The sequence below is a fragment of the Dromiciops gliroides genome, chromosome 5 (assembly GCF_019393635.1).
Source record: "Dromiciops gliroides isolate mDroGli1 chromosome 5, mDroGli1.pri, whole genome shotgun sequence".
Lineage (NCBI taxonomy): Eukaryota > Metazoa > Chordata > Mammalia > Microbiotheria > Microbiotheriidae > Dromiciops > Dromiciops gliroides.
The window spans coordinates 207,599,956-207,622,838 of record NC_057865.1 but is presented as its reverse complement, the minus strand read 5'-3'; the positions used below and the strand labels follow the sequence as shown (position 1 = coordinate 207,622,838).

Sequence of the window (22,883 nt, the reverse complement as noted above, 5' to 3'; positions counted from 1 at the left end):
TGAATTTCCCTGCACAATTTCACTAATACCTCTATGGGCTAGCCATATATTACTTTCTTTTCATTCAGGTTTCAGGAGTCACACCCAAATCTCCCTTGTTGACTAAACCAATTGTTGAAGATAGGGCCTGAAGGCTCTCTTGGTTCAGGCTCCATTTTGGGATGAAGTTGAGGCACTCACAAGTCATTAAATGCTTTACTTGACTCTACCCACAGCAAAGATGCTTTAGCAATTAGCAATCTCTCAATGGGGATTCTTATTTCCATAATGCATCTGGTCAGTAGAGCAGGGGAGTTACTTGCATGGGAGTAATGTGAATCCACCAACTTCAAGAAGCCTAGATTCTTGTGCCTGGGACTATTTTTGTCCTTTTTGATTACCAGGAAGCTGCATTGATGAAGCCTAGGCCAATTAAACTCCAGGGAAAGCTATATCCTTGGCTTACCCCAAATTGGCTAGCGGGTGGAGGGGAATAGTAGAAAATGAAGTTATATCTGGAAAGCTGGGGCCAATCACATAAGTCAACTCAATCCTGAGGACAGTTGTTTGTCTTCTATTTAGGTAAAGCTTCCGCATGTTGGTGGGTAGGAAGAAAGAAGTATCATCAAGGAAACGCTGATGCAATCACACCAACTGGCAGGGAGAACCCCTGCTTGATCATGATCCTTTTTATACCATGCAAATATAAACACTCAACTTATAAAAAATGTATCCTTATGAAATGTTTCATTTAAGTCTTATAACAAAATTTCCAAGCATATAATATTTTTCACAGTTCAGTGGCAAGATAAATAGACCTTTTAAAATGACATTTTCTGGAACACTAATCCATTGTTGGTGGAGCTGTGAACTGATCCAACCATTCTGGAGAGCAATTTGGAATTATGCCCAAAGGGCGATAAAGCTGTGCATACCCTTTGACCCAGCAATACCACTTTTGGGTCTTTTTCCCAAAGAAATCATGGAAGGGGGAAAGGGACCCACATGTACAAAAATATTTATAGCTGCTCTTTACGTGGTGGCAAGGAATTGGAAGTTTGAGGGGGTGCCCATTAGTTGGGGAATGGCTGGACAAGTTGTGGTATATGAATACAATGGAATACTATTGTGCTGTAAGAAATGATGAGCAGGAGGAGTTCAGAGAAACCTGGAGGGTCTTGTGTGGGCTGATGATGAGTGAGATGAGCAGAACCAGAAGAACATTGTACACAGTATCATCAACATTGAGTGTTGATCTACTGTGATGGACTATATTCTTCTCACCAATGCAATGGTACAGAAGAGTTCCAGGGAACTCATGATGGAAGAGGATCTCCAAATCCAAGAAAAAAAAAGAACTGTGGAGTATAGATGCTGAATGAACCATATTATTTCTTTTGTTTTTGGTGCTGTTGTTTTTTTCTATTTTGAGGTTTTCATCAGTGCTCTGACTAATGCAGAAATAGGATTCATGTTATTATGTGTATGTATGTATATAGTATATATATATATATGTGTGTGTGTATATGTATGTGTATATATATATATATAACCTATATCAGATTATCTGCTGTCTAGGGGAGGGGGAAAGGGAAGGAGGGAGGGGAGAAAAATCTGAAAATTGTAAAGCTTGTATAAAACAAAAGATGAGAACTATCTTTACATGTAATGGGGAAAAAAATAAAATACTTTATTTTATTAAAAAATGTTGAAAACTATCTTTACATATAACTGGAAAATAATAAAATATTTTTATGATAAAAAAATTAAATGACATTTTCTTTTTATTATGAGCTTAACAATCAACAAATATTTTATCATATAAAGAAAATTAAAAAGCATACAAACTGTCAACCAGGTATATCTAGTTTGTTTTATGGTTAACTTCTCATTATAACTACAGATCTTCATAGGGTTTATGAGGTGAGTTTATATTAAGTTTCATATCTTAATGACTTTGTCTCTTACTAGCATAACTACAAGGCAAAATCCTTGTTTCTGTTCTTACCTTGTAGGTATTACAGTGCAACCATTTTGCAGATGTCAGGAGTTGAAGATGACAGACTTGCAATATGGCTAGCCTCAGTAACAGCTTTCACAAATTTCATCTTCACACTAGTTGGAGTCTGGCTTGTTGAGAAAGTGGGCCGAAGAAAACTTACACTTGGCAGTTTAGCAGGTAAGTTTCTGGTCTGGAAATTCAAATGTAAATTTTCTAATGAATGGGGAGGAATATGAAAAGGAAATATTCCAAGTCTATTAATACTTGACCCTTGTTAGTCTCTTAAATTGGATGTCCTTCTTCACCCCATACATAAAGTATAGTCATTTTTAAAATTATATTGATTTGCACTAGGATAAGTGGAAATAGTTTGTGCCTGGAAACTAACATTGTGAAAACAATTTTGATATCATGAAAGTATTTTTCCCTTTATTACTTTTATTTTATGCTCAAGAGTACTGTTAAATGAGAAGTGTCAATTTTATGTACATTTCATACTTGTTTAAAAGACAGTGCTCATAAAGTAATTTAATTTTAAAATATGTTATGTGTTCATATTTGAAGATTCTGTGGAAGCAAATGTAGGATCATATTACTCCAAATATTCAAGAAAGGAAATTTGAGAAACATTTTCTATACTAAAAAAATACAAATTTTCGTTTTTGAAGTTCTAAATTCTAGTGTAATTTACAACTAGATTACATTTGCTTTCCATGATTAAAATATTGGTTTTGAATTTCTTTCCAGTATACCTTCTGCCTAATCATTTGTGATTTCTGCATAATGTAATAATTTCTTTATTTGCCACAATGTGAACTCATCATCGTTTGTCCATGGATAAAACCTCTTCCTTTTAAATTTCTTTGAGGAGTCCAGAACCATTTATTTTTAAATTTATAGCTAGTCTTCAACTTAAAAACAGATTTCTAGGGGGTGCAGTAGATTGAGCAATGGCCCTGGATTCAGGAGGACCTGAGTTCAAATCTGACCTCAGACACTTGACACTTACTAGCTATGTGACTCTGGTCAAATCACTTAACCCTCATTGCCCCACCAAAAACAACAACAACAACAACAGATTTTGTTACAAAAGTTTATTCTAGAGAAAGTAGTTTGGAATTTAGAACTTATTTTCTGATAGACACAATGTTATGAATGGTCACTAAATTCCTCAGGCAGCCCACAAAAATTATTCAAATGTACTAAAAATATCATATTAAAGGTATACATCATAATTAAAGGTAATTTGACTATACCATACCACCACTTACAAATTTCTTTCTGTGGGCAATGATTTCTTAGTTAGAATTTGGATCAGTAGGAACACAAGTTCAACTACCTCAACAACTTCCCTAGGTTTTCCTTCCAGTCCTGCCTAGGGAGTGGGAACTCCCTCAGCTAAAAGGAGGTTATGTATTAATAGTAGTACCTGATGCTCTAGCAAGAGGATAAAAGGGGGGGCACAGCTAGGTGGTACAGTGGATAGAGCACTGGCCCTGGATTCAGGAGGATCTGAGTTCAAATCTGGCCTCAGACACTTAACACTTACTAGCTGTGTGCCCCTGGGCAAGTCACTTAACCCCAATTGCCTAACCCCCCCCAAAAAAAGAGGATAAAAGGGTCAGTACTCCTAGATACAAAGAACTTGCTGAATTTCAATATTTCCATGTAATGAGTATGATCACTGGTGATTTGATAAAGTAGAGGAATACTCCAGTTAAATTTATGAGATTACAGGGTTTGTAGAAGAGGGGCCAGCCCTCTCTCATAGTGCCCTAGACCTTTGCTAAGAAAACAATATCGAACTTTTTTCAGTTTGCCATGATTCTTTAGAAATTATAATGTAGAAAACAGAAATATTATAGACTTTCAATAGTTTGCTTTTCAAAAATTGCTCTACTACCAGCACCAAAATCTTTAAAAAGTTGGCAGTGGGACCTGAAAATCTCATGGAGATAAGGTGATTTTATTTAGAAAAAATTTTTTAAAAATCATTTTAAGTTTGAAACAGGAAATGTAGGGGATAGGCAGAGTCAGGATGAAGTATTAGACTTGGAATTAGGAAGAAATTAGTCAGGGGTTTCTTAACTGGAGTTTATGAACTTTTAAAAAACATTTGATACTTGTATTTCTTTTTTTTTTTTTTTTTTTTTGGAGGCAGTTGGGGTTAAGTAACTTGCCCAGGGTCACACAGCTAGTTAAGTGTTAAGTGTTTGAGGCCGGATTTGAACTCAGGTCCTCCTGACTCCAGGGCTGGTGCTCTATCCACTTGCGCCACCTAGCTGCCCCGATACCTGTATTTCAATCAATCAATCGATATTTATTAAGTACCTACTATGTATTTGGCACTGTTTTAAGAGCTTTGCCACAAGAAGTGGCAAAAGACAGGCCATATTCCTTTTTGTTGTTGTTTATTTAGAATTTTTATTTTCCCAAAACACATGTAAAACAAATTTTGACATCAGTTTTTAAAAACTTTTTGTTCCAAATTCTCTTCCTTCCTCCATCCCTACCCCCTGCCCCAAGAACCTAAGCAATTCAATATAGGTTATACACAAGTAGTCATGCAAAACATTCCCACATTAGCCAGGTTGTGAAGGAAAATAGACAAAAACAAAACTTCAGATAAAGGAACTAACAAAAAAATATTCTTCAATCTGTATTCAAATACCTTCAGTTCTTTCTCTGTAGATGGATTGCATTTTTTAGAAGTCCTTCAGAGTTGTCTTGGATCATTGCATTGCCGAAAATAACCAAGTCATTCACAGCAGATCATCTTACAATATTGCTGTTATTTTGTATACTGTACATTTCACTTTGTATCAGCTCATGTAGGTCTTTCCAGGTTTTTATGATAGCATCCTGTTCATTTTTTAATAGTAAACTACATTTATATAGTACTTTAAAGAGAGATTTCCTTACAAGAAACCCATAAGGTTGATTATTGCAACAATAGTAATAGATAACACTTATATAGTACCTTATACCTGACAAAGAATTTTCTTCATAATAGCCCAGCAAAGTAAGCACCACAACATTTTATCATCATCATCAATCAGTCCCTCGTCAATCAATCCTCATCTTCATCCAATTATCCATCAATCATCATCATCTTACATTGCTCTTGCCTTTGCTTCAAATCTTTTTCAGTTACTATTGCTAATTGTATTTCCCTCCATCCTATTCCCTCCCCATGATATTTACTCTATTTTCTATCTTCTTTCATCCTATCCTTCCTCAAAAGTATTTTGTTTCTGACTGCCCCGTCCCTCATCTGCTCTCCCTTTCACTCCTCCCCCCTTTTCCCCTTCCCCTTCTGCTTTCCTGCAGGGTTAAATAGATTACTCTACTCAACTGAGTGTGTATGTTATTCCCTCTTTGAGCCAATTCTGATGAGAGTAAGTCTCACTCACTCCTCCACACCTCCCCCATCTTCCCCTCCACTCCATAAGCTTTTTCTTGCTTCTTCTATGTGAGATATTTTACCCTATTCCACCTCTCCCTTTTCTTTTCTCCCAGTGCATTCCTCTCTCACCCCTTAATTTTAATTTTTAAAGATATCATTCCTTTATATTTAACTCACACCTGTGCCCTCTGTCTATATATACTCCATCTACATACCCTAATAATGAGAAAGTTCTTATGAGTTACAAGTATCATCTTCTCATGTAGAGATTCTCATGTGCATGAGAATGTTTAACCTTTTAACATTATGATTTCTTTTTCCTGTTTATATTTTTATGCTTCTTTAGGGTCTTGTACTTCAAAGTCGAATTTTCTTTTCAGCTCAGGTCTTTTTAATCACAAATGCCTAAAAGTACTCTCTTTCATTGAATTCCCATTTTTCCCCCTGAAAGATCGGCGGTAGGTGATTCTTGGTTGTAATCCCAGTTTCTTTGCCCTCTGGAATATCATTTTCCAAGTCCTCTGATCCTTTAATGTAGAAGCTGCTAGATCTTGGGTTATCCTGACTGTGACCCCACCATACTTGAATTGTTTCTTTCTGTCTGCTTGCGATATTTACTCCTTGACCTGGGAGTTCTAGAATTTGGCTATAATATTCCTGGAGGTTTTCATTATGGAATCTCTTTCAGGAGGTGATTGGTGGATTCTTTCAATTTCTATTTTACCTTCTGTTTCTAGAATTGTCAGGGCAATTTTCCCTGACATTTTTTTTTCTTAATAAAATATTTTATTTTTTTTCCCCATTACATGTAAAGATAGTTCTCAACTTTTGTTTATACAAACTTTCCAATTTCAGATTTCTCCCTCCCTCCCTTCCCTCCCTCCCCCCTCTCCTAGACAGCAGGTAATCTGATATAGATTATATATATATATATAATAAAATTAAACATATTTCTGCATTAGTCATATTATAAGAGAAAAATCAGAGCAATGAGGAAAAACCTCAAAATAGAAAAACAGCACCAAAAACAAAAGAAATAGTATGGTCCATTCAGCATCTATACTCTGCAGTTCTTTTTTTTTTTTTCATGGATTTGTATATCCTCCTCCATCATGAGTTCCCTGGAACACTTCTGTACTATTGCATTGGTGAGAAGAATATAGTCCATCACAGTAGATCAACACACAATGTTGATGATACTGTATACAATGTTCTTCTCGTTCTGCTCATCTCACTCATCATCAGCCCACCCAAGACCCTCCAGGTTTCTCTGAACTTCTCCTGTTCATCGTTTCTTACAGCACAATAGTATTCCATTACATTCATATACCACAACTTGTCCAGCCATTCCCCAGTTGATGGGCATCCCCTCAACTTCCAATTCCTTGCCACCACATAAACAGCAGCTATAAATATTTTTGTACATGGGGTTCCTTTTCCCCTTTCCATGATCTCTTTGGGGAAAAGACCCCAAAGTGGTATTGCTGGGTCAAAGGGTATGCACAGCTTTATCGCCCTTTGGGCATAATTCCAAATTGCTCTCCAGAATGGTTGGATCAGTCACAGCTCCACCAACAATGCATTAGTGTTCCAATTTTTCCACAGCTTCTCCAACATTTATTATTTTCCTTTTTTGTCATTTTAGCCAATCTGATAGGTGTCAGGTGGTACCTCAGAGTTGTTTTAATTTGCATCTCTCTAATCATTAGTGATTTAGAGCATTTTTTCATATAGGAATAGATAGCTTTGATTTCTTCCCTGACATTTTTTTTGAAGATGATGTCTATGTTCTTTTTTTGATCATGGCTTTCAGGTAGTCCAATCATTTCCAAATTATCTCTCCTGGATCTATTTTTCCAGGTCAGCTGTTTTTCCAAGGAGATATTTCACATTGCCTTCTTTTTCATTCTTTTGGTTTTGCTTTATTGTGTCTTGATTTCTCATAAAGTTATTAGCTTCCATTTGCTCAAACCGAATTCTTTTCTTTTCTTTTTTTTTTTTTTGGTGAGGCAATTGGGGTTAAGTGACTTGCCCATGGTCACACAGCTAGTAATTGTTAAGTGTCTGAGGCCGGATTTGAACTCAGGTCCTCCTGAATCCAAGGCTGGTGCTCTATCCACTGTGCCACCTAGCTGCCCCTCAATCCTAATTCTTAAGCAATTATTTTCTTCAGAGGGCTTTTGCATCACCTTATCCATTTGGCTTTTCAAGCTGGGACCTGGATTCTCCTTGTCCTATATCTTCAGTATGATAATCCCTGCTTACTCTGGCCCAGATTTTCCAATAAAATGAATGTTCAGGTGGGCATTGGCATAGGGTTCTTTGCAAATGCCTCAATGTTTGGGGGTTAAATGACCCATGTTTGGGCCATTCTTCCTGTAATACCTCATGCCACATAAAACACAGTTCAATAAGCTTTCCCCTGGTCATGGTTGTATTTGCTATAAGTTTTCCCTTATTCTAATCCATGAGTAGCTTTCCTAATGGGGAATCCTGGGGAATAATCCTCATTCTAATATCCTCCATGACATGCCAAACTTTCCATACCACATAACAAAGCCCGACAAAACTAAGAATAGGAATAAAAAAAAATATTCATTAAATTCAAACTGTCCAAGTATCAACTTGATCTTTTCCACTTCTCTGATTAGCAAAGCTAAAGTTAGAAAAGGAGTACTTAGGAAGTTTAAAAAATCCATTTGAAAATTTAAGGGGAAAACAGCTGATACTTAGCAGTACTTTTGAATTTAAAGGGACAGGGGAGGGGAAATCTTACCCAACCGCAAGATCAGAAGATGGAGGTTCAGCTTTCCTATTCACAGTCACCAAACTGTGTTGTTTAAAAATCTAAATTTGGGAGAGGCAGCTAGGTGGCTCAGTGGATAAAGCACTGGCCTTGGATTCAGGAGGACCTGAGTTCAAATTCAGCCTCATACACTTGACACTGACCTGGGGCAAGTCACTTAGCCCTCATTGCCCCACAAAAATTTTTTTAAAAATCTAAATATGGGTTCTAATCTCCCCCCCCCCAGTGTTGGGGAAAAACTGGCTAAAATCACTGATAAATTCACTAAGAGTTTAGGCTTTTAAGGGTTTATTAAAAGATATAAGATAGTAAAGAGAGAGAAAGATTGAGGACAGATTCCTGATAGCATGGAAATCCTAGCCTTCCTAACAGCCCACGTGAAGTTCTGCCACAAAGCCAATGTCTTGAACCAAAAGAGAAAGTTCCCATCTGCCAGCCTCCACTTCCTACTTCCTGTCTTCCTTCTAGAAATTGAAGGTCCTTCAAGCTGACTGGCTGAGAGTGGTCTCCTGTTGATGTCACAGTCCATAGCCTCTGAGAATACTCCTTCTCAGGGTTGGCTAAATTTAAATTCAAGATCTAATCACCTTTAAGTGGGTGCTTAGTAGTTCCTCATTCACAACCAATTCAAACACAACTAAGTCAATCAAGTCGGACCCCCGGATGTCTACCAAATTCCATATTTTACCACACTAGTAAGTGTCAAGTATCTGAGACCAGATTTGAACTCAGGTCCTCCTGAATCCAGGGCCAGTGCTTTATTTGCTGCAACACCTAGCTGCTCCACCTTTAACCTTCCTCACATGATGAAGTGGTCTTACCCCTGACCAAGGCAAACTTGTGTAAGTGATCCCATTACATCCTGTCTCTTCCAAAAGATTGCCCCCATTCTCTGTTATTATCACCACTCTCACTTATTTTCTTTTTTTTTTTAAAGAATGGTTTTATTTTGTTTTTCCAAATTACACAAAGAAATGATTTTTAATATTCATTTTTTGTAATTTTTAAATTCTAAATTCTCTCCCTTGTTTACTACCCTCCCATCCTCTTGAGCAGGCAAGCACTTTATACGTGAGCAGTCATGCAAAACATTTCCATATTGGTCATGTTGCAAGATAAGACTTTTTTCCTTTAAAATAAATCTCTTTGAGATACAAACCTAGCTTTGGTATTCCTTTTTTTTGGAGACCATCCCAACATAATCGACTCACTCCCATTCCCTCTCTGCCTTAATAATGAAAAAGATCTTGAGGTATGTGTATTATCGTGCCATATAGGAATGTAAAAACTTTAACTTTATTAGTTCCTTATGATCATTCTTTCATGTTTACCTTTTTATGCTTCTCTTGAATCTTCTGTTTTAATGCCAAGTTTTTTATTCAACTGTGGTCTTCTCATCAGGAATGCTTGAAAGTCCTCTATTTCATTTAATATCTATTTTCCCCTAATTGGTTACACTCAGTTTTGCTAAGTAGGTGATTTTTGGTTATAATACTCCTTTGTTTTCCTGGATATCCTATTTCAGGATTTTCACTCATTTAATGTGGAAGTTGCTAAATTTTTTTGTGATCCTGAATGTGGCCCCATAATATTTGAACAGTTTCTTATTGGCTCCTTGAAGTATTTTATCTTTGAGCTGTGATCTCTGGAACTTGACTTTTATATTCCTGGGAGTTTTCATTTTGGAATCTCTTTCATCAAGTGATTGGTGAATTCCTTCGATTTTTATTTTACCCTTTTGATCTAAAATACTAGGGAAGTTTTTTGTTGATAATTTCTTGAAATATGATGTCCAGACTCTTCTTTCCTTGATCATGACTTTCATGTAGTATAATAATTCTTAAAATATCTCTTCTTTATCTGTTTTCCAGGTCAGTTTTTTCCATGAGATAGTTTACATTTTCTTCTATTTTTCACTTTATTTTTACTATGTTTTACTGTTTCCTGATATCTCTTGGAGTCATTAGCTTCTATTTGTCCAATTCTAATTTTTAAGGAATTATTTTCTTCAGTGAATTTTTATATCTCTTTTCACATTTGGATAATTCTTCTTTCCTTTAGTAAATTTTACATATCTTTTACCATTAAGCCAATTCAGTTTTAAGGTATTATTTTTCTTTAGGTTTCTGTTTTTTATGTGTGTGCCTATTTTACCAAGCTGTTAATTCTCTTTTCATAATTTTCTTGCATCATTAATTTTTCTCCCAATTTTTCTTCTGTAACTCTCATCTCTTTCCATTAGGCTTAGTGGAGTGGTGCACAATTCCCCATTCCAGCTGTTGCACTGATGCTACAGGGTTGATTTCTGTACTTTGGATCTCTGAAGCTCTGAGAATAGGGGTTGTGGTATGGTGTTGATCTCTTTTTCAATCCCAGGAATTTGTCCTTTCCCTTTCCCTCTTTTCCTAGCTTTCCTGAAGAGATATTTTGCAGTAAAAAACCTCTGCCCTCTGCATACGACTTTCAGAATCCAAGCAAGCTTCTGCCCCTGGAGTGCCATTCATTGGCTACCTGTGGCAACCTGACAACCTTCTGTACCTTGGAGTGGGGATCTTCACAGTACTGGAGAGTAGGATAAAATAAGAGTGTAGGGTTGGATTTTTGTCATGAACCTGTGTGGCTTCACCAGTATAGCCTTCCTGTTTGTAGTGGGAGATGTGGGGAATGGATACTAGAGAAGTCAGACTAGGCATCATTTCATTTTTTTAAAACCTTGTGGTACCTAGTTTTCCAAAATCACGAACACAGTTGGAGTTGCTTTATCTTTGGCATATAATTTCTGTTCTGGAGAGAATTGAGAAGCTAAAGTGATTTTAAAAAGGTCTAGTTCTCCAATTTGTTTATTACATGACCCGTGCTCATTCTTTTCTATCAGAAAAGAGGAGATTTAGGCTATTAGATAGATTGTAAACTACTTGAATGGCAGCAGCTTAAGAGTAGCCTTTTTCATTTTTATTTAAACTTCAGGGGAGTATGTTGGCCCAGGAAACTGTTCTCAGCGTACTGAATAAGTCCCTTGTTAAGTGTTTTTAAAAGAAATGGATAAGATTTTTTCAGGATGTGAAAGTATATGATCTTCACTGTTGGATTTATAAGATCACAAATCCATCAGAATATTAACTATGCAACTAGAAGTTTGAGGGAATTTAGTATACTTAAAACTCAGCCTGTCAGCTGTGTGAAATAGACACACAATGAGAAGTTAAAATCTTAGGTTTCATGGAGAGGCACAGAGACCACAACTAGTGAAGAGCACAACTATTGTGCTCTGTACTGCTTTCTTAAACCATACCTATTGTAATATTTTTTTTTGTCCTGGGAACCACATTTTAGGAAGCCATCTTGTAGCATTTAGATAATGGTAACAAGGAGAATAAAGGTGAGACAGGGCTTGATGTAGTTCCTTTTCCCCACCTACAACATGGGGAGGCTTTACCTAATAGAAGACAAAGCTTCCTCTGAGACCTGATTAACTCAACATTCCTTCATAGGACTTAAGCAGTCCCAGACATGTTGAGTCTGGTCCTTTCAGACTTGGGGATATCTAAGATCATCTCATGATCCCCTATGATATACTTATTAGAAGCATTTCCACACATCTCTGTATGAGATAGACCATATCAGAGAATAAGTGCCATTGTATTCTTGCTGCATATACTTGTATTAGGGCAAAGTATTTTTCTTCAATATTCTTCATTTTATTCCCAGACTGAACCAGAACCAAGAGAGTCATGGCATTAGAGCTGTACCTGTAACAAAAGGGACAATGCCATAAATGGATCTATTAAAGAACCTGGGGATATTTTAGCCTACAGAAGCATGGTAACTGTCTTCAGCTATTTGAAAGGTTGTTGTGTGGAAGAGGGATTTGATTTTTTTTTTTCAGCTTAGAACCCGAGGGAAAAACTAGGAGCAGTGAGTAGAAATTGTGTGAGGGGATTTTGTTGTCCCCCCCTACTCACCTCCACCCTCTACCTCAGCTGACATGTTTATAGATGTAATCACAAATGAAGAGGTGCTGAAATGTTATGTATTTATAAAATATAAAGACCTATTCTTTGATTATATAAGAAGGGGAAATGTTGGGAAAACAGTGACTAACATATGCACCAGCTAACTCTTTTTGTTTTGTTTTGTTTTTGTTTGCTTGTTTGTTTTTTTTTGCGGGGCTACGAGGGTTAAGTGACTTGCCCAGGGTCACACAGCTAGTGTCAAGTGTCTGAGGCTGGATTTGAACTCAGGTCCTCCTGAATCTTAGGCCAGTGCTTTATCCACTGTGCCACCTAGCTGCCCCTCACCAGCTAACTCTTAAAAGATTCAATTCAAGAGTTCAAGGTAGTGCAGAGTAGGAGCCAGCACCAATGGAAGATCCTGACCCCTGTAAAGAAATCACTTTTATGGAAGAAGATAGAGATTTCTCTTTCATCTCTCTTCCCACATTGGCCATGGTATCTAGCAATTATTCCCAGAAGGAGATATCTCATCCAATAGTTGGAAAGTCAGTTCGAGAGAGTTCAAAGCCCAGTTTAAGGAGCCTAAGACAGATAGACACAGGGGCAGTCATTTGAAGGAGAAAATATCTTCTCATGAACTCATGGAAGCAGAGATGCCTACCAAATATAGATTCAAGAGAGAGTTGGCACTACCAACTGAGAGGTAAGCTGGGAACTCAGGAAAGCAACCTGCCCAATAGATATACTACATTAATGAACAAGTAGTGTGAGGACTCCAAAAGGGAGAAAGAAGTTTGGGGTTGAAGCATTAGAACTCTAAGCTGCCATGGCCACATACATGTTCTCTACGTGTCCACTTCACTACTACTATTAAGTTTGAGCCCATTCTTCCTACAAACGTTGTGTATTTTATGGAGAGTATACCCCAGGTTAATGATGGCAATGTATTTTAGCTGGGTAGGTGATTCTTGGTTGTAATCCTAGCTCTTTGGCCCTCCAGAATATTATATTCCAAACTCTCAGATCCTTTAATGTAGAAGCTAGTAAATCCTGTGTTATCCTGACATTGGGTGCTTGCAGTATTTTCTCCTTGATCTGGGAGCTCTGGAATTTGGTTATAATATTCCTGTGAGTTTTCATTTTGGGATCTCTTTCAGGAGGTGAATGGTAAATTCTGTCAATTTCTATTTTACCCTCTGGTTCCAGAATATCAGGGTGGTTTTCCTTAATAATTTCTTGAAAGATGATATCTAGGCTCTTTTGCTTATTATGGCTTTCAAGTAGCTTGGTAATTCTTAAATTTTCTCTCCTGGATCTACTTACCAGGTCTGTTTTTCCAATGAGATGTTTCACATTTTTTTCTATTCTTTTCATTATTTTTATTTGATTTTATTATTTCTTGATGTCTCATAAAGTCATTAGCTTTCACTTGCTCATTTTTAAGGAATTATTTTCGGGGCAGCTAGGTGGTGCAGTGGATAGAGCACTGGCCCTGGAGTTAGGAGTACCTGAGTTCAAATCCAGCCTCAGACACTTAACACTTACTAGCTGTGTGACCCTGGGCAAGTCACTTAACCCCAATTGCCTCACTAAAAAAAAAAAAGGAATTATTTTCTTCGGTGAGCTTTTGTACCTCCTTTTCCATTTGGCCCATTCTGCTTAAGGAATTCTCTTCAGTGAATTTTTGTATATTTTTGTTTCCATTTGGCCAATTCTGCTTTTCAAGGTATTCTTCTCACTGGATTTTTGTACCTTTTTTTACTGTCCTCTAGAGCCTTCCCATGTGGGTACAAGTATGAACTGAGGACTAGAAGGGGATTATAAAATGTAAAGAGGGGCAGCTAGGTGGCACAGTGGATAAAGCACCAGCCCTGGATTCAGGAGTACCTGAGTTCAAATCCGGCCTCAGACACTTGACACTTACTAGCTGTGTGACCCTAGGCAAGTCACTTAACCCCCATTGCCCCATTCAAAAAAATTTTTTTTAAATAAAATGTAAAGAGGCAAATTCTAGGCTTGATGTAAGTAAAAAGTTACCAAAAATTTACAACTATCAAAACGTAATAAGCTGCCTTGAGATGTAGCAGGATGTTTTCCCTTGCTAGAAGATTTAAGCAAAGGTTAGAAGACCACTTGTTGGTGATATTTTAGAGAGCACTGTTGTTTAGGTTGCCTCTGAAGTCTCTTGCAAATCTAAGATCATGTAGCATTATCATTTTCTCTATAAGACTTAGGACAAGAAAAATATATAGATATAGGTATGAAGATATTTCAAGTGCTTTCATGTGGAAAGAGGGCTTATACTTGTTCTGCTTGGGCCCAGAAAATAGATATAGAAATAGTAGGCAGAAGTTGTAGGGTTGAAGATTTAGGAAAAACTTCCTAACAAAACTTTCTTAAATAGGAATGGACTACATAGGGCAAGAATGAACCATTCCTTGTGTCAGATCTTTAAATGAATGCTGTATGACCACTTGTTGAATATGCTGTGGATGGAAATGATGGTTAGTTAAAAGTTAGACTAGATAACTTTTTATATGTCTTTCAACTCTTAAATTCTGTGACTCTGTGAATAGGCAAAGGGAGAAGGGAGGGAGCACATTTTAGGCACAGAAAATAGCCTGAGCAAGGACAGAAAAGTATTAAGACTACAATGATCATTCATCAATAAAGGGTGATCCAATTTTCTGGTCAGAGAATTCTTGGAGGGGAGTAATATAAGCACACAAATGAAAGATGGGGTATCATCAGATTTTAGAGGATCTTGAATGAGAAGCAAATATGTTTTAAAATATCTCAACACATGTTGCATATCTTCAACCTATTAAAGATATCCATAAAAAACATTTCATATGTATTGAAGAAATCTGTGGGTAAAAGAAACCCAAGAAGTAAACCCAGAAGAAAACAGTACAAGTAGAGTCTATGAAGAATAAAGATAAGTAAAAGGAGGAAGAGGAGAAGGAAAAAGAGGAGGAGTTCCAAAGGAAATCACAGATTTTTTGTAATAGTTTCTACTATATTTCATGAAATTCAGTAAATGAAAAATAGATGAGAGGAGTGGTGGTCAATGCTTGAACCTCACTCTCATCAGAACTGGTTCAAAAAAAGAATATATACATACACACTCAGTTGTGTATAGAAATATGTCTTACCAATAGGGAAATAGAAAGGGAAGAAGATAAGAGAAAAAGTGAGGGATGATAAAAGAGAGAATTAAATTAAAATTCATTAAAAGAGAAAGTGATTAGAAGCAAAACAGGCTTTTGATGAGGGACAGGATAGAAAAAAGGAGAATAAACTGAAGAAAATGGGATGGAGAGAAGTACACAGTAATTATAACTGTGAATGTGAATGGGATGAGCTTGTTCATAAAATGGAAGCAGATAGCAGAATGGATTAGAAACAAGAATCCAACAATATGTTGTTTACAAGAGATATACTTGAAATGGAAAGATTCACATGCCGAATTAAAATAAAGGGTTGGTAATGTGCTTCAGCTGAAGTACAAAAGGCAGCGGTAGCAATCATGATCTTACACAAAGCAAAAGCAAAAATGAACCTAAATAAAAGATAAACTACATTTTACTATAAGGTATCATAGACAATGAAGTAAATATCAGAAACATTTTCAGCAGGTTTCTCTGATAAAGGCCTCATTTCTCAAATACATATTGATTATAGAAATGAGTCAAATTTATAAGATCCATTCCCCAGTTGATAAATGGTCAAAGGATTAAATGAGCAGTTTCCAGAAGATGAATTTAAAGCTATCTATAGTCAATATGAGAAGTGCTCTAAATCACTATTGATTAGAACAGGGCTTCTTAAACTTTTCCCACTTGTGACCCTTTTTCACCCAAGAAATTTTGCAACCCCCGTATTCAGTTACATGACCCTTTATGGGGTTGTGACTCATAGTTTAAAATGCTAGGAATTGGAGAAATGCAAATTAAAATAACTCTGAGGTGCCACCTCACATCTATCAGAAATGACAAATGCTGGAGGGGAGGAGAGCAAGGTAGATTCACTAATAAATTGTTAGTGGAGTAGTGAGCTGGTCCAACCATTCTGGAGAACAATTTAAAATTATACCCAAAGAACTATAAACTTTAGATACTCTTAGGTCTGTATCCCAAAGAAATCAAAGGAAAAGGAAAAGGACCTATATGTACAAAAATACTTATAGCAGCTCTTTTTGTGGTGGCAAAGAGTTGAAAATCAAAGGGATATTCATCAGTTAGGGAATGGCTGAACGAGTTTTGGCATATGATGTGTGGGAACACGTGCTGTAAGAAACAAGGTGGGTAGCTTCAGAAAAATATAGCAAAACCTATATAAAGTGATGCAAAGTGAAGCAAGAAGAACTAAGAGATCATTGTGCACAATAATAGCAGTTATAATAATGATCAAGACTTGGCTAATCTGATCAACAACAGTGATCCAAGACAATTCCAAAGGACTTGTGATCAAGAAATGGTATCCATATCTAGAGAGAGAACTGATTAATTCTGAGTGCAAATTGAAATATAATTTTCTCACTTTTTTTGCTTTTTTTGAAATATGGCTAATATATTTTGATGATTTCACACATGTAATGGATATATTTCTTGACTTCTGAATGGATGGGAAAGGATGTGGGAGGGAGAGAGAGTATTTGGAACTCAAAATTTAAAAAGAAAAGAATGTTTAAATAATGAGTTTAAAATAAAATCATGAAAAATATTGAGGGGGAAAAGGAGGCTTTTGCAGTGGTCTAGGTGAGATGAGATAGAAATCATAAATTAGCATGACATATTCAAGCCAGATTCAAGAGATGTCAGAGATAGGCTAGGATTTGGTTTTTCATTGGATGTAGAATGGGTGGCAAGAGTGAGGAATTATCTCTTGGATACTGAGTTGTGAATTTGGATGCCTGGAAAGATGATATACCCTCAACAGACATAGAGAGGTTCACAAGAGAATGGATTTGGGAGAAAAATTATGTAATGAGATCTCATTGCAACCCATTCATTCATGCCTGCTTATACTGTGTGAATCATTCTTTCCCACTGAAATATTCACCTGCCACTGACCCTGAGCAGAGAGTCTACCATACTGAGGGGATCTACCACATCCATGAAGTGAATTAAGGGATATGGCTTGTTAGCTGTGGGGTGAGTAATTTTTCCTGTACAAAATTGCTGACCAGCTTGGGGTTTGTTTATAACCACCCTGAGAGGCCAGTGGAGGTGTAGGATGAATAGTAATGAGTGGTGTGGAGTGGGTTTGTTGGAAACAAGCCCCATTATTGGTGCTTACATTGAGGGTGGAATGGGACCTATCTTCCTTCCCTCTGATTGGATGATCATTCACCCTTTTAGGGCTTATCATATGGGGCCACTACATTGGAAAACATGGGTCTCTAGTTGCAAGTCCAACAAAATAAAAATTCAAATTAAATCAAATGAGAAACAGAGTGCTTTCACATTTTTAACATAATGAATGATAAAGCACTTACATCAAGGGTTGAAACTGAAACTCTAGCCTCTTTGGAAACTTGGAAAATGGTTTAGATAAGATTAGATAAGATCCATGATTCTTCACTCAAATTGTTTATATTGATTTATGAATTACTAGCAAGACACATTATCAGCATTTTTTTCAAACATGAACCTAATTCCTTAATAGACATTACATATCTATTATCAAATCATCAGAACACCAATGATCCTTCCAAATATAGGTCAATTGTGTGTTTTTGCATTTTTTAAAAAAATCATTCACAGCTTATATCATTAAAAATACTTTAAAAGTTCCAAGAAAAAAATAACAACCAGCATTCTTCAGTAATAACTGAACAAACTACCAGAAAGTATCATAACATAAATACAACATTGGTTTATTATCACATAATTTCTGACATCCATATACTAGAAATGTACAAAATATACCTAGGTACATGATGAGAACATCTTTGATTCTCCATTGGAAATGATTATTCAATGACAAGCAAAAGACAGAGTCTATCCTGTATTAGACTCCTGAAGCCAATAACAGATAAGCATTTAAGGAACTCCAACCCCTTCCCTGGGACATAATAAACTGCTCCACTGGCTGATGGCATGTACACTCAGTATAACTTTGTTTTCTGTGTACTATAAATACCTAGGAGAAATGTGTATTCAGAAACCCAGTGGAAACTTCCCTTCTCAATAGGCAACCAATACTTCTCCTTGGCTTAGCTCATATCTATAGACCCAACCAAAAACTGAAAAAAAAAAACAAAAAAACCCAACCCTTTTCTTATAGACTTATACCCTAAATTGTAAGCAGTCAGTTTTCTTTACAATGGTTTTAGTGGCCCAGATGGGGATTGTTCTGCTTCTCCTAGTGTCAGAAATGAAGTAAGATTCCTTCTAAAATGGGTCTTGAGAAGGTTGGACTTCCCATATTTGTTATTTTGGGTCAGTAAAAAGTTATATTCTTGTTATTCTATTTCTGATCTAAGTCTGGCTGAGTTGAGTAATTTTCTGTTTGGTTTGTGCTGGCATGAATTTGAAATACTATAAGAGGGGATCTTGTATTTATCTCCATTAACTGCTATGAGAAGGTTGATATGTTTAAGAATTTATCTCTACAGTCAATCAATCAATCAGTAAACATTTATTAAGCACCAATTCTGTGCCAGGTGCTAAGCACTCATGATACAAAAAGAGGCAAAGGACAGTCTATGCCCTCAAAGAGTTTATAATCTAATGGGGAAGATAATGTGCAAACAAATATATAGAAAGCAAGCTCTCTACACACACACACACACACACACACACACATATACATATATACATACATATACATATACATATACATATGATAAATGGGAAATAATTAACAGAAAGAAGACACTGGAATTAGGAGGGGCTGGGGAAGGCTTCCTGAAGAAGATAGGATTTTAGCTGGGACTTAAAGAAAGCCAGGGAGGTCAGTAGTTAGAGCAGAGAAGGGAGAGCATTCCGCATATGACAACAGCCAGAGAAAGTGTGGGGAGCCTGGAGATAGAGTGCCTTGTTTGTGGAATAGCCAGGAGACCATTCTCCAGAGAGAACACATGTTTATTTTAGGTTTGAGAGCTTTCCAGTGAGAATGTATTGATTTTCTTATTCATATTGCTCTTCCCCCCTCACCCTCTATGTGACTTTGGCTTTTCAGTCTTCTGAAAGTAGGTTGTTCCTCCTCAACCCCTGCCCAGCTCAGCTGAGTCTTTTTGACTCCAGGAGGGAGGAGGGAGTAAGAGGGAGAGAGAAAGGAAAGGCTGAACACCCTTCTCCTCCTGTTCCCTGTCTCCCCTAACACCTGTCTGCATAACTTATATTCTCATAATTTACCTCAAATTTTACCTTAAAATTTACCACTTTAGGAAAAAAAGAACATCTAGATTTGAATATTGTTTTTCCCCCATAATATGTATGTCAGAAGCTGGGAAAGTGTTTTTATATTATTTTACCTGTCTACATATGATGATGACCCTTTATTGCATTAAAACCATATCTGAACAGAAACCTTTCTTATGGCCTGATAAACTTAAATGGCAATGTTTTTCTTCTCTCTGGCTAAGTGTAATATATGTACTTGCTCATTTCTAAATATCATTTTTTGCTGTAGCAAAGGAGTTTTTGTTGTTGTTATTTGTTTAAAAGTAAGATGTCTAATAACACCAAGCAAATTAAAATAGTTCAAGTTAGGTTTACAAAATACATGATATTTAATAAATGCACATATGTATATATTTAACAAATCAGTCAAGTCCCTACCCAACTTTGGCAGAGAAGGGAGATATGGAGGAATATCTACATGAACCTCAGAGCAGAATATGGTGCTTTGAGGCAGCCAGGTGGTTCAGTGGATACAGTGCTAAGTTCAAAGTCCTGAGTTCAAATCTAGCCTCCCATACTGATTAGGTATGTGACCCTGGGCAAGTTACTTCATCTCTGCCTCAGTTTCCTCAGCTGTAAAATGGGAATAGATTTTTAAAAACTCTTCAAAGAATTTTTGTTGGGTTTATGTCCAATCTACATTTCTTTTTAAGGTTTGACTTGGTATATTTTCATATCATTGTTTTCTTCTGAGTTTGTGTCTTAACCTGCCTTTTGTCACCATGGTAGTTTTTTATGGTCACAGATTCTTTTGTTGTTGTTGTTGTTTTCTTTTTTCCAGCCTATTTCTTGACTTTGAACTTTATGTTAGAGTTGGAATCTGCTCACTTGGTTGAGTCCTTAGTGTCACTGTCCCATGCTTCAGGTTTTTTCACTATGCTGTTTTCACACTGAGTTTTGTGAGTACATAAGCGTTCAATGCTTACAAGGTAGTGTGATACAAGAAGAGGTGGACCACTGCTCTCCTGATTTGTGCTCTGGTTCTTGCCCAAGTAACCTGTTCTCTAGCAACTCCTCTACTCTGTAAATGTGACTCATACCCCAGAAGGGTCCTTGCTCCTTTGCAACCAACTTCATTTGCTCCTCTCTGTCGTGGAATTATGACTCAGATCTTGCTAATGGGCAGTGGAGTTTCCAAATGCCACCTGGTCCTGTGCCCACTGCTAGCATAGGAGTCCCCTGTAATCTCTTTCTGACCAGATGTTCAGTCTACTTACAACTTCTAATCAGTGAATACTCCTCCTAAAGATGCTGCTGTTGCTGCTTTCACTGTCTCCAAGACCCACAGCTAATGTCACCACTGATCTCTTCTCCTGGTTGGTCCCTACACCAATGCCACAGACTTCTTTTGACCTCCTAAGTTGTCCTTGGCTAGGAAAAATGTCTCATCTTTTAAATAACGAATCTCTTTTTAGTTATGCTGCTTTAGAATATTATTTGATGGATTATTTCAGCAATCCCCTTTACTCTGCAATGTTGGCTCCACCTCCTATAGATATTTTTATGATAGGAACAATGAATGCTTTGCATAAAGTACAGAAATATATAAATTGGCTCATATTTGGAAGTATCACTAATGTTGTCATCTTTTGGTGATAAAGATAGATAGACATGTTTTTTCTATTAAGAAGGGTGAGATGCTTGTGTCTGCAAGGAAACCAGTAAGGTACTTTGTCAGTAATTCATGTGACACAGTGAAACATTTAAACCAATAATTATGCATTATCTGTGCCCCTTCCACTTTTCAGTTGTACAAGGAAATATTTCTACACTTTATTATATTAATGGTACATTAATTATATTAATGGTTGACTTTTTCCTCATCTGATTTCAACTTTCATTTTTGTCATGTTGGATTTTTTGAGTCAACCAAAAATTTTCCACATCTTTCTTCAAGGGGTCTCTTGTCATTTCTGATTTCTTTGCTTCTCAAACCTCTGTAGTAAAGTTTTGGTTTATTTTAATTGTTTATTTTCTTCTTAATTTTTCATATTTTATTTTGATTTTTAAGGGAATATAGAATTTCTATATTGGGGAAACAAATATAAGCAAAAAGAAAGACATCCCCTATGCTCAAGGAGCTTACATTCTAATCGGGCAAACTGAAAGCAATGCTGGGGGGAGGTGGGATGTGATAAGTACTAAAGGTCCCGTGCATAGGCATGGTTTTAAAGCTCAGAAAATCAAAAGCACAGGAGGAGAATGAGGAATCGGCATCTAAGGAACTCTGAGAAAGCTGTAGGGACAGATGGATATTCTAAGGTCAGAAGGCCCCAGATTCTAAGAGAGGTTTCAGGGTGAAAAGTACAAATGAGGCATGGTATTGAAATCCATAGAAGCACAACTACTAGAGAAATTCTGACAAAAATAGGGACATCAAAGGAGGGACAAGTTTGAGGTAAAAGATAAGTTCAGTTTGAGGTACCAGTAGAGGTCATAAGCATAGAGATGTTAGTGATATGGGAGTGAATGAAGTAACTAATTGGGATAGTATAAAGAAAGGAGGGGACAGTGGTACAGCGGATACCATGTCAGGCTTGAAGTCATGAAGACTCATCTTCATGAATTCAAATCTAGCCTCTAACACTAGCAGTGTGATCCTGGTCAAGCCACCTAATCCTATTTGTCTCACTTCTTCATCTATAAAATAAGCTGGAGAAGGAAATAGCAAGCCATTCCAGTATCTTTGCCAAGAAAACCCTGAATGGGGTCACAGAGTCAGATCTGACTGAAATGACTGAAAAGCAATAAAGAGAGAAGAATGCTATGGACCAGCATTAAGCAATCAGAGGAAAGAGCCATTGAAGAAGACAGAAAAGGAATGGTTAGTGAGAGGAGAATCAAGAGACAATCTGAAATCGAGGGAATAAAGTGTATCTAGAAAGAGAACTTGTTTCAAAATCAGCAGAGTGATTAAAGAAGAAAATATATTATTGTTACCATTTTGGAAATCAGGAAATTGAGACTCAAAGAAATGTGTTGACTTTATTATGGTCACATAGCTAATAAATGGTAGAACTGGTATAAATAAATCAGATCTCCAACATTCTTCCACTACAGCCTGCTACAATTTATGCCAAGGTATTTGATTTTAAAATATACTGAACTGAAAATAGTTTAAGTATGTATGTTTGGTAAAATTACTTTTAATGTATTTTAAAAGGAAATAGAATTGGAGAGATAGTCAGTTTACCAGCCATATAGGAATCAAGGTGAGAGCAACCATGTGAGGCACAAAAAGGACTATGAGAATTTTCCTGAGAGACTGAGTAACTTAACTGTTTTGAGGAAGTCTAAAGAAAATTTTGAGAGAACTGAGTTTACA

General features: G+C 36.7%; 1 protein-coding gene across 1 annotated transcript in view; it reads left to right on the top strand.

Moving 5' to 3' along the window:
• SLC2A13 (solute carrier family 2 member 13) overlaps positions 1-22,883 on the top strand; it is a 141,711-nt gene that overhangs the window by 83,076 nt on the left and 35,752 nt on the right. Inside the window, 1 exon segment of the mRNA XM_043968651.1 lies at positions 1,995-2,158. Coding sequence (XP_043824586.1) covers positions 1,995-2,158 — 164 coding nt within the window.